This window comes from Rhea americana, unplaced genomic scaffold, assembly GCF_003343005.1.
Source record: "Rhea americana isolate MKP2758 unplaced genomic scaffold, rheAme1 scaffold_132, whole genome shotgun sequence".
NCBI classification, from domain to species: domain Eukaryota; kingdom Metazoa; phylum Chordata; class Aves; order Rheiformes; family Rheidae; genus Rhea; species Rhea americana.
In genome coordinates, this window is record NW_028185395.1 from 1518317 (window position 1) to 1536388 (window position 18072).

Genomic DNA, 18072 nt, shown 5'->3' on the forward strand with positions numbered 1-18072 from the left:
TGGGATGAGACTTTTCTAAATTCCTTTCCAAAGACATGATAAAGCATTCGGTTTTAACAGATGTTTCAGATTGTAACAGGGTTATTTCAGCACCATTTTGATATCTCATAGCCATGCTTAGTGTGTTCTAGTCAGCAATATGTAAACTTAACAAAATCTTGTTAGGTCATATTGGGATAAAATCATACAAATAACGGAATATATTGGACTGACTCACTTCTAATAGCTTGAGCTCTTGCACACAGTTGTGAAGGAGCTCCAGTGCTCGCTGGGAAACCTCCCAGGGTCTCTGCAGGAAGATTAATAACGTGCACTGGCGAGAAAATAGGTAACTGCGCAAGTCCAGTAGAGTAGCTTCTTGATTCTGAATTAGCTCTCTCTTCTCCATATCTATTGGTTTTCGGAGAATTAATCCATTCCAGCTCCTCACTGGCTGGCAAAAAAAAGTCAGCCAATTTGCACCATCTAAGTAAACAGAGTTAACATCCAAGAATCAATCACTGCTTTAAATCAAAGCCTCTTTTCTCCCCTCAGAGGTTGGAAGCTGGATTATTCTTTAAATCACTTATCTATATGATAAGCTTAGTGACTTGACTAAAAAACACAAAAAAACACAAAAAAAATCTCATCATTCACTTCCATAACTAAGTACAAATCTGAATTTCAGAACATTCAAATCTCAAGTACACTTTGTCTTAACTGCATATTTGTTATTAGTATAGTGGCCACCACTTTATAATGTGTTTCTCAGAAATCAAATCTACCTGAAGCTCAAAACAAGCTTTAGCTACTTCAGAATTTCTTATTCAGCCCTTATTGATAGATGTGCCCTTACTTGCAGGAATGGCCTCAGGTTCGAACAGGACAAATACTTTGTTGCAATTATTCCAGCACTAGAATTTTAGCATAGTCACAACAAGTACCTTGCTTAAGTTGTTATATAAAACAACAATCCTTTTTCATTCAGTAAAATAGTTTCTAATTATTTGATACTTCTTGCATAGTAATTTTTCTTGAAGCTAAATAAAATTTCCCGTAGTACAGATAAGTACATATTTGGTAATCACTATGAAACTGAATGAAACTTCTCATATAATTTAAAGCAAACTCAGAACTTTTCTGTTTCATAACTTAGCAGTGAGCTGTGAGAACAGCAACTATATCCCAGCTAAATCAATGCTTAGGTAATTACAGGTTCAGGGTTCCATTTGTAACCCTCAAATAAGAATAAAATGCAAGTTTTCATTAAAAATTACTTTTAAGCCTCAGAGGCAAAAAACCAAAACTCCAAGTGAATATAACCAATATACACCTGAGTCCGTACAACATAACACAAGAGCCTGAGGTAGCACAAACTCTAAGAACCTCTCAGCTGTAAGTTACCATCTTTCTACTCACACATACATGGTACCCAAAGCACCAGATTGTTTTAGGAGAAGTATAGCATAGAAACTACTACAGTTAGTATTTATTTACCATTTTAGGACACTTACCACCAGCCCCAAAGTTGACAACGTACTGAGAAAACAAGGCATCCAGTTCATCATACTGCACTAGTGCATCCTCAAATTGCTGCAGCATCTCAAAGACAAAGGCCAGTTCTTCCTTTTGACAAACAAGTAATACAAACAGCATGTTAAATATTAGTCATGTTTTGTGTTAAAGTCTGCCTCCATCCACCCAGAGATTCAGGAATTACTTTTTCCATTTCCCCCCCTACTTCCAGTGCTCACATATATAGGGTAATTTGCCATTGTAACTGATGCATCTTTCATTCCATCTTCCATTTACCATCTTCCTAACAAAGGAGTTCAAAAAGGAAGCTTCAGTCAAATATCTAAATCCATTAATTTCTGCTGCATATCCAGATCCCGAATCACTACAAGATACTGTTGATAGATCTATTAAAAGTCTGAGTTTCAAGAAAATTGCTGAAGCCTCATCTTTCATAGTAGTTAAAACTTGCTCTTTCTGATTACACTGTGAGAGCAGCAGTTACAGCATAAAAGGTTCAGTTAAGCACAGAGAAGGGAGGAGTCAAAGCTGCTGGTAAAAAAAAAAAAAATTGAGAGATGTGGATATATTACATGCAATAGGCACTGCATGAAGTCAAAGGAGACATAAAGATGAGATGGAACTAGTGAGGAGAAATGAACTGTACAGGTACCACACAAATCCAAAAGAATCAAGATTTTCAGTTCCATTGCTCAAGAATATCATGCTTTTTTTCTACATCAGCTAAAACAAGACATATTTACAAGCTAAAAATATGAAATTCAATGACATGCTCTACACAGGATTACTTAGAAATAGAAGCTTTTCTGAAAACAGTCTCCAGGCATACTGATATTAATCTAAGTAAGAAAGCACAGTAATATTCACTCACATTACATAACAAATTCGAATACCTTTGTGCAGTCACAGTAATAGAACATTTGTCCAACATTCAAGAGCAAATACTAAAACACTTTATAGACACTCTGTGTTTGCTATAGTCTAGGTTCATAAAACATTGATAAGCCTGAAAAGATTCTGTACTGAGTTACAGTGTAACACAAACCTGCTGCAAGGAAGATCTGAAAAATGTTGCTTTCATACCAGTCCATTTTTTTTCCTCCAAAAGAATAAACAGAAAAAAAAAAAAAAAAAAAAAAAAAAAAAAAAAAAAAAAAACATAGAAAAGACAGCCAACAAAAAAATGCAATAATTCAAACTAGGACTCAAGCATTTTGTTCTTCAAAAATAGACTCGTACCTGGACCATGAAATACTCGCAGAAGCTCCAGCCTGGCTCAGTCCTTTTCTCTCTCAAAGTTCTCATGTCATCTTCAAACTTGCCTAAGTTTTTGGTAAAAGACATGAGCAGCAATGTCCTGAGTTTGGTCAGGAAGGCATTCCAAGATTCCTGAGAACGGGAAGAGTCTTTCAAAGGGTCAGAAAGTACCACACATCTGTAAAGAGATTAATTAAAATTATTTTTAGGAGGGGTATAAAACATAGAATTCATATATAAATACACATTTGAATACTGTGCATATCTGATAGTATTCACAGTGGACAAAACTTGGATTTTTCAGTCAACATTAACTGGTAACAAACAAACAATGCACATACTTACAAGGGTCAGTGACTTTTTTCTTCTCCATAAATAGTAGAGCTTAATATACTCAGATGGAAAGAAGCTTTAAGTGTTTTCCACCCAATGGATATTATAAATATTTATCTTTTTTAAAGGAAATAATGACTATATTATTTCAATTATTTAAACACATGTAAAGCTGCAACTATGCAAGGAAAGAAATCTGCTTAGAAATGCAATTAATAGAATAGTAACTATAGTTACTCCTGGCAAAGATTATGCTAGATGGAAATCAAGATCCATTAGACCACATACAGTCAACCTTTCATACGTCATTTAAAATTATTCTTCATAGTCTATTCTTGCAAAATGCCAACTTACTTTACACATCCTATATGCTAGAGCTGCCACTGCTTTTCTGAATTAAGCCCTTCACAGATCACATCAATTCACAAACAAAAGCTTACTTAGAATATTTTTCTTGCTTTGTTTTTCTACTCCCTCCCTCTCAAAAAAAAACAACGAATAAACATCTCTAAAGACAAGACAATCTCTCATCCAGGCAAAAATATTTCTAGTTAGAAAAATCACCTTATTCTATTGCAAAATGTTTAAATGAAGCCAATCAGTTAGAAATCAAAGCAAATTGAAAAAGCATTGTCCAAACTATTTGCCAAAATAATACTGTAATATAACAACATTGTCTATATACAAAACAAGTGCTACCAATTTACATGTTCTAACATGATGACTTGCCAGTCACTGTCAACTTTCACGAGAGTACAAGTGCTTTCATCTACCCTTTTAATTTCAAATGCTTATCTCCTGTCATTCATTCTTATGGAGAAAATCTTCCATTTAAAGTTAATTTTTGAAATAAAAAAAGGGAAAAAGAAAAACAATGTAGAACACATCCTGTGCAACGTTCTGGAAGAAGAAATACACTATGTATTAGAGTTAGTTTCAGATTAAGATTTGTGTATTCCACTGGCTTCTAATAGAAACAGGAATAGTTTCATATGTTCATTATTTTCCTTACAGTAAAAATAGATGAAGACTCTGGATTTGAAGCAATTACTCTGTAGTGCAAAGCTGATTGAATAAGAGGTAGAAAGCAGACTGGTAAAAAAATAAGGCCTTACTGGTTTCATATTTCCCTCCTACTTCATTCCAACTACCTGTAATTCTGGTAATATTTTTAAAAGCACCGAAACATACAAAGTCCTAAAAACAGATTGTTACTATGTTTTCTGCCTTGACTCTGTCTCTTAACCAGAAGGAGGTTTCAGTATGCTCGAAATATTTTTGAAACACATTCAAAGCAGCCACTATTCCAAGAGCAACTGAAAATAAAAATTTCCTTTAATTGCTTGTGTCTACATTCTCCAAAGTATATTTAAGCAGACTTAATGGTACCATCAGTTTGAATGCTGGAATGAAAGGTCCTTAAATAACCTAGGATTCTGTTATACAGGAAACTGAATTTTTAATTAGCAAGCTAGTCACAGGTTAAAGTATTTGCAAGTAAAAGAATCCTTACCTGTCACTTTGTTTGTTACAGAAGTCATTTCTTATTTTATCTACTATAGATGTTCTGGGAAGGATATTTGTTTTGTTCTTTTTCTTGGCATCACTCTCAACTACTACAATTAGCCAGTCCACTGAGCTGTGGGCTTTGAGAACATTCTGCCACTTGGTGATGTCATCCTTGACTGTAGCTTTATACACTTCCGTGTCCTGGGATAAGAAGTGATGAATCATCAAAGCAAACAGATACTCTGAACAATTTCAAAAGGTAAATTTTGTTCTAACGGAAGAAAAATATAGAGGAATATCAAATGGAATTAGTGAAAATGAGAAATCAAAAAAATACAAGTATGGTAAGGTTATAGTCTTTCAGTTTCTTTTATTCCTAGTATTTTGGTTAATAGCATATATATTTTAGAATTTGGAAAACTATAATTCTTTAGATTACTGAAATTAAGATTTTTAAACTTTTAACTCTTATTTTATACATTTTTAATCTTCACAACATAACACAGTTTGAAATTAGAAAGTTTAATTATTCTGTTCTCACAATGTAACAGAACTGTGACATTTCAGCTTTCTAACACTGCTGAAATCTTAAACTATTTAAAGTTATTACAACCAAAAAACTCCACACAAGACTTTCTTATTGCTTGGCGCTTTTGTGGCTTTCAGGATTTTTTTTTTTTTAATAGTTCAATTCAGAACACTCTTTAGGCTGTTCTCAATAGCTTTGATTGGTCAGAGATGACACTTTTGTCCTTTGATTGTATAACTAATTCATAACAGAAGACAACCACTAAGCAGTGAACTGCAGATAAACAGGATTAAGACATTTCAAATCTTGCCTAGTTTAGATTGCTAACTTGTACTAACACCAGCTGCATATAGAGGACAAATTAAAAAATACATATATTTAGGTTTAACTTCTCAACAGATCATAACTGAAATAATCCGGTCACATTTTCATACCATGAAGCACATGTGCTGCATTACTGCAGTGGCGCTGTTAGATCTTGGGATTTTTTGTGCCAAATCACTGAAGGTTGGTTATTCAAAAGCATGTCCTTTCAGTGTCAGGCACCATTACAAACAGATACCACTTATGGTAAGAAGTACTCATCTGACAAAATTTCCAATATGTTAAGTATGTAATGTTTACGCAACACGGACTTGATTGTTCAAATAAGCGTGAAAAGCAAATGGAAAATACCACAGAGGACAAGTAGAAAGTCAAAACAATTTCATTTTTAAATCTGAATCCTCTGTTTTTCATTATGTTTTCCTAATACTTACACAACATTCTGTCCAATAAATATGAAGAAAGGGAAAGGTCAAGAGAGCCTTATTCCCCTCTTTGGGTAGTAGCTCCTCTTTAAATTGAACAAAGTTAGATTCTAGATGAATCATCTTCGGAGCACGGCCATAAGACCTGAAGAATTTTAAAAGTGCAGTTAGTGAATGGGACATTTATGTAGCAGAACACAAGAACGAAAATGAATTTTAGTGAATAATAAACTGAAATATTCTGGCACTGGAAATGCACTAACTATGCTTATTGACTGTCACCTGACTTACAGAAAGTTAACTAAAATTAGATAACACTTGAAAGCTTCTAGGTCCTATTCTTGCTCAGAACCTCTACCATATTTCAACTTTAATTAAAAGAAAGTTCTACATCTCTAGGCCCTCCAAAAGTATAAATTCCAAAAAAAAAAAAAAAAAAAAAAAAAAAAAAAAAAAAAAAAAAAAAAATCCTAAAACAGTTTTTCCACCAGAAAAATGTATCACACTAAACTTTTTGTAGGAAGTTGTATCTATTTAAATTCTGTCTGTATTCTCATAAAAAACAGCCTGTTACTTTCAGAGCATGGCTGCCTGAAGCACAAGCACCCATATACCAAAATAGACAAACAAACCCCCAACTTTTCTTTAAGTGAAGTTCAGCATAGCTTAAATGTGGAAATTGTCCTCAAGTGTACCAAACTGATTACCATGACTAACTAAGGACTTCTTTCCTCAACTAAGTTGCCATATTCAACTCAATTTATGGTAAAAACTTCACAGGGCACCACAAATACCCACTGTTCCAGCTCTAGTAACATATATCGAGTATTATGGAAGAAAAATACAATTTACCTCCTCCATTCCATAGGTTCTCTTGGAAGCTGCTGAGAAAGCGTAGGATATAGGGAAGTAAATAAATTCTGATCTCCAGCACCTAAGAGTTAAAGACATTAATTTATTATACAAATTACATAGAATATTAATAAATTATACTATAGTTTATTTCAATAAACAAAATGTTATTTTGTACACTACACGGAAGCCAAAGTTTAGCACCAAGCGCTGCTTTTCTTTTTTTCTTTTTTTTTTTTTTTTAAGTCACATGCTCACACAATCCAACGCTAACAAGATATATAATATACTGTTTTAAAATTCCTATTACAATTTTCCACATTACTACATAATCCATAAACCAACAAGAAAACTTGCACTCTTAGAAAGACAGAATATCACCCATATAGCTGGTCCAATGCTTAAAAAAACAAATTACTCTTCGACCAGAGGCAGTAGCTAAACACAATACATTTAAAGACCTCAAGATTTTAGCCTTCAAAAAAACAGGATAATTAGACAGTGGTTCACATCTTTTGGTAGTTATGCCTACCATTGGAAAATTAGCATAAATAAATAAATAAATAGCCTTACTAGGTTCAACTACTCCTCTCCCCCCTCTCTACTATTTTGGGGCTGCTGAAAATACAAAGTGGTTTCCCATCTACTGCAGGCCTGTGCTTGCTGCTTTCAGAAAGCTCAGGTTCATTAACATTATGCAGGTTCCCTTGAGCTGGCCCTATACAGATGTAGCAACAGATCCAGATAGACTTTAATCACTTAGCTTTGTAGCACGCTCAAGCACTGAGACTATTCACAGGTTGTGAGCAATTGCATTAAATCTGAACACCACTAGAGTAACTATGTATAAAAAAGAAATAATATGAATATCTACCAATATCATCCCTTAAATTCCATTCTTTAGTGTGAAAAACATGAGAGAGAGGTTCAAAATAAGTCTTCCAACTTCTGACTGAAATTAGTATCTCTGAGCAAAGAGACAGTAGATGCAGAAATAAGGCGCTTTGTTAGACATATTTGAAAACAAGCAGACTAGTTCAATACCCCAGCCAATGTATAATGCCCAAATAGCCTTTCACATTTCTTAAAGGGGGAAGAGATGGCATTTGACTACTGGCAAACACACCTATCTAAATAAGAAAGGACTAAGGTCAGAAACATGTTTTCCACTGAACATATTTCAGGGCTCAAGTGATGTCATGTACCCTGTCTAAAGCTGGAGTAATGATCTGACCCATATTAGTTCAGCAGTATCACTTATCATTAATCTCTCATCTGCACATTGCCCTGAAGTTATCAGGGCTATTGCTTTCTTCCCCAAACCTCATCTTCACTGCCTTTTTCATCTTTGGCTGGCTGCATTCTCTTCTACCTCAGACCACAAATTAATAAAAATCTTTTATTTCCTCTTACAGAGGCTGCACGCTCTCCACTTCGCCTTCTCCTTCTGATGATCTCTTGAGCTGAAAAGTTACATTTTCCAGTTAAGATTTTAAACAGGCATACAAGCAATTCTGCTATTTCCTGATATTTTTCCTTCTGCTTCCTTTTGTAATCATTCTCTATTGTATAGCTCAACCTGAATAGAGAGATGCTCTTTCTGTGAAACAGGGCACTAGGGCTGGAGAGGTACCTGAAATTCCTTCTTCTCCCTCCCATCACACAATCATGTATCATGGCACAGAGCCAGGAACTACTTGTGCAGTAGTTTAGGAAATCTTATTTGTTTTGGAAACCCCTTTTCAAGTCCATTCACCTTTTCCCAAACTTCTTGCTTACACTATTTTGATCAGTAGCCATCAGCACAATTATCGCTGCATAATCAATTAAAAAAAATCTGTGTTTAAAAGCTACAATAAACAAAGCCAATTTTTTTTAGCCTCTGAACACCAAAGCTGTTATTCAGTGATACACTTTCCTAAAATAGCTAAGAACTACTCTATTAGTGCTTCAGCCTTAAGTCTCCAGAAAGGTACAGAACAAACATTTTATTCTTCAGTCTTCACCTGTATCCTACTCCACATTAAGTGTACCACAAAACAATCTAAAGACTATAAACAAATGCCTAAAATAAATAGTGAAACAAATGTTAATCATATTGTTAATGTTATCTCACATCAGGTTACACTATCTCACTGAGCTAGGCCATGGAGAACAGTCTATTGATCTGCAACTCATTACTGCCCACAGAAAGTGAAATACAGCTCAGTGGTTTAGCAACAGCAGGCTGACCACACTCAAACGTGAATCCAGGAAGCTTGGAACCTGAACTAAAGAAGCAGTTATATATTTTGCCTCTGGAGGATAACAAAAGTACTCCTTCCAGACTATCCCTAAAAGGCCAATAGGTGCCCCTGCCCCCCCCCCCCACAAAAAAATCTCAACATCTTGAGAGGAAAAAAAATAATTCAGAATACAGAAGAACTACTAAACAATGCCATTTAACTATCCTGCTATTACAGACAACCAAAACATATTATCAGTTTAAGAAAAATTAAATCAGTTTTAAAAAGTTAGGGTTCCCCCCCGCCGCCTTCATTGGCTTTGATGGCATATAAAATACACAAAAGAACATGTCTTATGGTCAAGGCAAGACCATCCTCAAAAACTAGAGAAAAAGAGAACAAATACTTCTATAAAATACTATAAGCACTAAAGGATTATAACATCTCAAGTTCTGCTCAACTGGACCCTGTATCTTCCGTAATCAGCAAATTTGAGCGAACTCACCTCAAAGAGCATTTAAAATGAAGTCATCACTAGATAAAATTAACAAAGTATTGACACAGGACAAATATGAGCAAGACTAGTTAGTAATGTGAAAGTGTAAAAATTTTCTTTGCATGTAACTGAATTTTGGAGGGAATGTTATGAAAACACAACTATTCCTGGAATTCAAACTTACAGCAAATCCAAAAGCCTGCAGAAAACTGAGAATTGCTCCACAAGTTTTTATTCTTTCTTAATAAACTAAGCAACAATGTGGCAGGATTCCTAAGCACCATTTCATCACAGCAAGTTCACTTCATTGGATGAGTCTCAACACTCAGCCCTCACTTTAAGAATTTTCACGAATGGAAGAAAGTCACTCCTAGCCAAAGTATAAAGGAAGATCAGATATTGTTGATAAGGAGGGAAGATGTGTATAAATGAGACAGAAAAGTAATTTTGGAATCCTTTCATGACTAAAGACAAGAAGCCTTTTCTTTTTCTTTCTTTTTTTTTTTTTTTGTTTAAATAAAAAAAACTACAATCCATAGCCTCTAGATTACAAATAACCATCTCAGCTTTTGCAGCTGTATATCAATCCATCCATTCCCCATATGGGTATGGGCACACACATGAGATAAGAAAGCACAGAATTATCCCATACTTGGAGTAGCATCACTTACAGAATTACTGCAAGTAAAGCGAAGTGTTAATCCTTAATTCAACTAAGTACATAATAGAAAGCAATAATACTCAAATGATATAACTTAAACACTTCTGGAGAAAGGGAAGAAAGTAGAGAGCGGGCAGGATTCTTGTCTTTCTTCCGTATTAAGGTTCAGAAGGCATGCCCTTCACTACATATCAAAGTATTTCACAAACATAAATCAAGACAAATAGGTATCTGTCCAGAAATCAGAGAAAGCCTAACAAACCCTTAAAGGGTTTTATCATAATCCTTTTTTAAAAACGAGTCAGACAACATAATTTAAAAACACTTACATGGCCTTCAAACACTTGATATCCATCAAATTCATATCCAAAACATTAATATGGCCAGGTCAGGCAAAAGGGGAACAACTTACCCACATGAGTCTCAATTGTGAACCTGGCGATAAAAATTCATTACATAAATTGAGTAAAGAATGTCCAAATGTATTGCTGGGGGTAGGCTGCATCTCTATAGAGCCTATCCCATGGAAAATTTTTTTAAATGTTAAGCCAAGAAGTGAAATGGGCAACTAATGTCTATTTTATTAGTACCAAAGTACTCATAGTTTAGGTTATAGCACAACACAAAGCGAGTGAGCAGCCTAGTCAATATCACTGCAGACCAGGTGACTGTCCATTAAAACCATATGCTACTGGCCCAACCTTTTCCTTTTTTCCCATTCTTCCTCTTTTATCTTTCCCCCGATGTTCTGGCTGACAGAGTCAAAGCAAGCATCCGCCCTTCTCTCCACACCAGTCCAGTACACCTGTTCTGCTGGACATCCATATGGGAATGATGTGAGGACCATAATGACAATCTTGCCAGGATTCTCAAGAACAAGCATCCACTTTGTGATAGATGTCTGACAAAAAGCATACTAAAATATTGGCACTTTTTAAATTTGATACATGCCTAAAAACCACCAAAATCCTAAGAAATACATTATTTTTTCTAATCTTCTAGAAATTTAGATGTGTATAGGCTTTGTCACTGCAGTATCTGAATATCCCACAACTTAATATCTTCCTTTGGAAGGAACTGTTCCAACCCACTAACTATACAGGCACTGTAAGGAGAACAGACTCCTGATGTCAGATGACTAAAGCAGTCAAATATTTTACTTCGATAACAACAACAAATCCTGTAGGCTGAGATAAAAGGCTCCAAACACTTCCAAACAAGCTCAGTCCAAGACTATACTTTGGCAAAGGCTTACTTTAACTTTATTCCCAAATATCATTCAAGGCTACCTTTTCCAATGCCACTTATTCTTCCACTGGTAAAAAGTTCTGCTATGAATGCTTTTTAAAATTCACTAGCTTATTGTAAGCAGATTCACCTGAGGCTTTGGAAGGAATGTTTTTTTTAGGTTCCCTCCTCCCCCTTGGTTCATTTTCAAAAAAGGTCTAAAAATTGAAACAGAAGACTGCAGAAGAAAAATCCTTAGTAGAGCTTTAAATTCTTACTTACTGCTACATCATTTAATCTAGAAATCAAGAGTTGACACTAACAAGAACATATTTCTCCTTCTTACAAGATATGTAATCAGGTACGTACATACAGAATAATACTGAATCAACTAGAAAATGCAAGTGACCTACAGGGCAGACAAGTCCTGTTTAAGAACAGGGAAAATACACATGTATATGATACAGGGTTTGGGGGGGAGAAAGTGGAGGAGTGGTGGTTTTTTTTTTTTTTTTTTGGTAAGGGTCTTATTAGCTGCAAACCATTCAAATCACTTGGGCTAAATGTCACTTCTTGTCTGGTACATCTTTTATTACCTCTGTCTACTAATAACAGAACCTTGAATCAAGCTCTTCTAGGACTAGAACAGGATGCCTAACGGCAAACATTTATTTTCCCTGCAAAAAGGACATAAAACTCTTCCTACCTCCCCTTTAACTGTATTAATCTTTTCTGTTTATATAAAATAATCTTATTTTATAGATATCGGCAAAGAGTTTCCATTCCCAGGCCTACAAATGATTTTGCTGATGGCTTTGCTTCTGCTATGTCACAGCACCTTCCCAACAAGGACTGGATGAAAGCGGCACACTCTATTCTCTCCACCAAGAGACAAATTAAGGAATACACAAATTTCTTTCTACTTGGACAGAGTACTGACAGTGAGAACAAATACACACAGTCACACACAACATATAAGCAGATACTACAAACTGACATGGAAGTTTTAAGCACTACATGAAAATAATTGCAAAAGAGTAATTTGGTAGGGAAGCTCTGAAGAGCCTATTAAATTACTTCATTTAGCAGGATCATCCAAGTCTTCAATCTGCTCTTTGCATGGATAAAGATAGAGCTAATAACTTAAATGCAAGCCAACCAGGTAAGGACACACTAATCCAAACCCTTTGCTGATAGGTATTTGCAAGAAACATTCATTCATACAATTTCAGAAAGCCTTTGAAACATTAAGTTTCAAATATAATTCATGAAAAAGAAGCAACGCTGTGTTTAAAAGCTCAGCATTTGCTGTCAGCTCAACATTCTAGAGAAACTACCCAAGTTCATGACATCTGATCTTCTGATGCAATTGCTCAGCTTGCCTCTTCAACAAAAACTATTAATGATGCTAAAAAGTAGTATTTCTACAGCAAAAGGAAAGCTCAGACTGACTCAAATTGCTTAGTAAACATACAAGTTCTAGCAGCAATGAAGATAAATTGATACCAACTTGAAATAAGACTTCCAAATGTAACAAGTCAGAGTAAACATAACCACAGCTGAACAGTGAGGCTCTTCATTGAGTCTGCAATGTAGTAAAGACTGACAATATAAAATTTCTAGCTAACTTGGAAAGGAGTCATCATGGAATTCAGACCTAACTGACAAGAATGACTTAGTACTACATAGGGTACTGCCATACTGAGAAAAGGAAGGAAAGATAAAGGAACTGCATCTTTTTGCAAGCATATGACTTTTTAACAATTACAAAATCCAGTATGTCCAAAGAAAATTTCTCTATGTGTTTTTGTTTATGCAGCTTACCTAACTGAAATCTATTAATCTAAACTTTTTATTAAAGCTACATTTTTGCCAATAATACAGACATCATAAATATAAAGCTAAAAAACCTATATAAAAAGCTCTAGGCCAAAATTATTTTATTACAGTACCTACATGAGAAGAATGCAGTGACAAAAATTGCATTCACAATTGGAATCATATATACAAGCTGTATGGAGGCTGCCATTTTTATTTCTATAGTTCCAAGCCAGTACATACGGGGAAAACTTAAAGATTGAATTCAAGTAGTTAATACAGCAATACTGGTGTATATATACAGACAGTCTGCCATTCTTAAACACCAGGAAAAATACTTTTGTTGTATTTCACCATAGAAAACTGGATCTACAAAGTATCAGTCCTGGTCTTTAAAGTCTACAGAAGCATATTATAGGTGGAAAGAACAGAAGAATAGATTCCCTTTACAAAGAAAAAAAAAAACTCTAAATATAAATTTTACAGCTGATAGCTGAAAATAACTTTTAGTTTTCTCCTTTTTAGAGTTTCTGAGCAATCATCCCATCTTGCAAGGATTTTATCTTTAAGGTATTATTAACATTTTTTTTCCAGAAAATACTAACAAAAAAAATGAGGTAAAAAAGCTCCAAGGTAAATTGCAAGTACATTACTAATCTGACAAGCTTAAGATTTCTGTTCTTCATCTTGCATTCCAGAGGCAGAGAATAGGTATCTACATTATCCTACCTACACTCCCCTTGACATTTCAACTTCAGAAAACAGCTTGAATTCCTTCTTAAATTGTTTTGCAGACTTACTCCAACATTTGCTGCATTTTGTCCAGAGAGCTACAGTTCTGTTAAGGATAAATTTTTATAACTGTGAAATAGCAGGTGTCTAGATACACTAGCCTTATAAAAATCTGTATCAGAATGGAAGTGAATTATAGAAGCATGATACAAACTCTCCAATCCTAAATAGGAACAAGGAAATGCATTAGCACCTTAAAAGTCTCACCCTCCTCCTACTCCTAAAGCGTAGGAGATTAGAAGCCCAATTCTAAACTTTTGAGCATACCAGTGGACCAGAACCCACTCACCTATCCAGAAAGAGACAATTGTTCTAAAATCAAATACATCTCCACGTTAAGCACAAAGTACATCTGTGAAAGTCTATAAAGGAAGTTCACTTGCAAACATACTCAAGTACATATAAAGAAGCATATATTTTGTAACAGAATTATCAACATTAAGGAAAAAATAATGCTGAATTCAGGATCTTACCAATACAGCAAATAATTACTTTTACAATATAAACTAACTCATAGTTTTGGAAGTATAATTTTCTTTACCACTTTTATCCTAAACAGAAGCACTGTTTTCAGAGTATTCTCAAATTTATTTAAAGTTCATGAGTTACAACATACAATAAAAACATTCGTTTGCAGAACTTCATTCAGATACGATGTTGAAAACAAATTTCATTAAAACAAAATCAATTAATAAGAATAACTAACAGTTAAGAAGAGTATATCATGATTTAAATTCTTGCTTAACAGAAGCAAGCCTGAAACTAGAAGTAAAAGGAAATACTTATAATTTGAGGTACAGCCTCACTTGACCTTCACCCTTCTTTCACGTAGTGAAAAACTGGTCTTGCCTTGCAATTCTGGTTTTCCCCTCATACACACCTTCTAGGTGGGACAGTCATCCCAGACCACTTGAGACCAGGACAACAGAACAAAAGCCAAGCTGTATTTGTCAAGTCGCTTCTAACATTGTGGTTTTGAACACAGTTTCCAAGAAATCAATATTGAACCAACAACTGTCCTCCTAGAAGACCAAGCTTCAACTGTTCATAAATCACCTGCTGTAAAATTATCAGAAAAGTTTTCCCTCAAATAAAAGTCATAATCTTATGGAATGTATTTCTTTGAAATTTCATGGCCTCTAAATATTCCTCTTCTCTGGATAAAGGAGAAAGGAAGTTAAAGCAAAATGCATTGCCACCATTAAAAGCAGAACTTCTCGTTGAGGGGGGAAGGAGTAGCAGCAAGTCACCATTACTATATTCAACAGAAAAGTCATCTCTTCTGCTCAGTAAGCTTTATACTACGAATTCAGTTGTCTCAGTCCAATCCCCATCAATGAGGATACTACTGTCATGCTTATTCATAGTCTCAGAAAATGATTTTTTTAGTCCAGTAATGAGGCATACAAATGACACATAATGTTCACCTCATACCCCCACCTCATATTTGTAGGTATGTGCTATCATACTATCACATACTTATCATACTGTAAGGATTCCAAAACCTTTTCTAATCACAAAGTACACTCACTATATGAAGTCAATAATTATTTTTAACATCAGATAATTGGGCTTGAGCAAAACCCCAGGAAATTTAATGTCTGGAATCGTGAGCATCTCCTGGCACTAAGAGGCCAGAGTCCTTTACTGCAGTTACCAATAAAAAAACAAGTTTGAGGTAAAATTACATGCACTTTGACAAGCCTGAAAACTATTCTTACAGATTCAAATCATTACAGGAATAGTAAAGACTGACACCACACCACATCCCAAACACACACACGCGCGCGCGCGCACACACCCACACTCCAGTTCTAACTACAAGGTAAAAACAAGAAATCTAAAAACCATTTCACCTCAGTCAGAACACTCACATAGTATCCTGAAGTACGACAAAGGCTTCAATATATTTTGATAAAACATGTAGATTCTAAATTGAATCACCTTTTTTAAAAGCATTATAGACTTATAAACACACACATACATATACACATGTATGTGTGTGTATGTATGTGTGTGTATATATGTGTGTGTATATATATATATATATCTAGCTATATATTAAAAAAACCTAACTCTATAGTTTTTAGTATGATTATGGCTTAGGGATATTTTTCAAAAATCATAAATTCATGCAATACCTGAAAAAGAACAATGATTTTTCTCCACTATTCAAGTTAATTATTAGAAGCTTCTGTTTAAGTATCTTAAAATAGCACAATACTTTAGAATCGTTTCATTATTTTTTCAACTATATTTTATTAAGTCCTATTCCCTTCCCCAACTTCTGATCCTCTTTTCCATTCCAAGATTAAGAGATATTGCTAACTAACCAGGGACCAAGTTATTCCCTGTGCTTTTATTTGTCCAAGGAGCAGTTCATAGTACCAAAATCCATTTTAAAATTGTCATCTTCAAACACATTGGTAGTATTCCAGAAGTTTGTTAAAAGCTGCACAACTGCACAACCCAACCCAGAATACTGAGGCTTGCTGAATCAGTCTGTCCAGAAGGTATCAATGCTACTTGAAAGGGTAGATGACAAACAATAAAAACGTTTTTTTTTTTTTTTCCCTGCTCCCTCTCCCAGCAATCTGAATGGAATTAATCCTTAAAATCTGGAAAATGAAAGCACTTGCTGGGATTGGGGCCACATATGAATAAACTTCTGTAGCCAGACACCAGTATGCTTGATTAGTTCATGTTTTAAGGGAACTTTGTGTGCAACCCTCTACACCTGTAAGTGCACAGGAACTCACAGCTTACATCAGGATCAGGGTCCACATGTTCCAGCAGCCTGTCTCTGACTCCTGTAAGAACTAATTCATGACCGGAACCATGCAATACTGTTTGTTAAATGAACTGTCTCGCTTCCAGAAATGAGACTAAAACCTAATAATTAAAGATTAAGTTATAACACCACTGGGAAACTGCCAGTGGGAATCCCTCCTCCCCAGAAAGCATGTCATCCTGCTGATGATAGATCCAGAGTAAACCAACACAAAACTCACTAGTAAGAAGTCTGGGGAGGGGGTTAAATTTTATTGTGGTATTCATATCTCTAAGCACCTGTAAGCAAAACTGTAAGTACTGTTACTATAACCATGAAACATACAGAAATAAACTCAAGTTTTGTCTACGGCCATAAAAACTAGTATGAAAAGAAAAAAGGGGAGGAGGGGGACAAAAGCATCAGACCACCCCTGAAGTGCCATTTTCTCCAGCCAAAGCGCTAGCCACAAGAACCACCCACAGCCGCGGATCTCCACCGAAGCGCCCTCCCGAAGCGGGCCGCTGCCCAGCCCGAACCGCCCTTCTCCTTCCCTCCCCCGTTTCGCCGGCCGCTCCCTGCGGAGCCGCCGCACTCCGGCGCCCCGCTGCCCCGGGGGCAGCGCCGCCTCCCCCGCTCAGAACGCTCCCGCCGGACGCCGCTGCCGCCGCGCGAGCCGTTAACGGCCGCCCTCGGCAAGGGGCTGGGGGGAGGGGCAGGCGGCGGGCACTCACAGGTGACGATGGGCTTGTTCTCCATGGTGTAGATCACCGGCGGCTTCTCCCCGCCCTCCTCCTCGGCGGCCGCCGCCGCGGCGGGGTCCATGGGCGGGCGGGGTCCTCAGCCCCGGCTCCCCCGCCCGCTCGGCGCCATGGAAACGACGGCGCCGCTCCTCCTCCTCCTCCTCCCCCCTCCCAACACACCCTCCCCCTTCTCCCCCACCCCCCCCCACCCCGCCGCCGCCGCTGCTGCCGGGGGGCCGGGCCGCGCGCTCCGCCTCGGGACCTTCGCGCGCTCTCCGTCGCGCGCGCGCCGCTCCCCCCGCCCCTCCCCCGCAGCGCCGCTCCGGAGAGGAAGGCGCGCGAGCTCATCCGCTTCCTGGATCACCCGCTGAGCATTACCGCTTCCGGGGAGCGACGAGGGGGCGGGGCCGGGGCCGGGGGCGGGGCGGGGCCGCGCCTTAAAGGGGGGGGCTGAGGAAAGAACGCGGGGGGGGGGAAGTAAAGCGCGCCTGCGCAGAGCGGCGGGGCGTGTCCGCCGGCGGCCGTTGAAGGGCCGTTGGGGGGCCGTTAGCGCCGGGCTTGCAAGGGGCGGTGTTGGGGGTGGCCGCGGTCTGGTC

At 37.1% G+C, this 18072-nt stretch overlaps 1 protein-coding gene across 3 annotated transcripts in view; it reads right to left on the minus strand.

Annotated features, from left to right (window-relative positions):
* The window catches only part of TRAPPC10 (trafficking protein particle complex subunit 10), a 41699-nt gene extending 24062 nt beyond the window's left edge, over positions 1-17637 (minus strand). For all 3 annotated transcript variants that reach the window (XM_085297927.1, XM_085297928.1, XM_085297929.1), the window contains exons 1-7: positions 17468-17637; positions 6745-6826; positions 5902-6037; positions 4619-4815; positions 2755-2950; positions 1494-1605; positions 218-465 (exon numbers count right to left, since the gene is read on the minus strand). In XM_085297927.1, coding sequence (XP_085154053.1) covers positions 218-465; positions 1494-1605; positions 2755-2950; positions 4619-4815; positions 5902-6037; positions 6745-6826; positions 17468-17558 — 1062 coding nt within the window. In that variant the 5' untranslated portion in view covers positions 17559-17637. The remainder of the gene's footprint in view (positions 1-217; positions 466-1493; positions 1606-2754; positions 2951-4618; positions 4816-5901; positions 6038-6744; positions 6827-17467) is intronic.
* Positions 17638-18072: the final 435 nt, after the last annotated feature.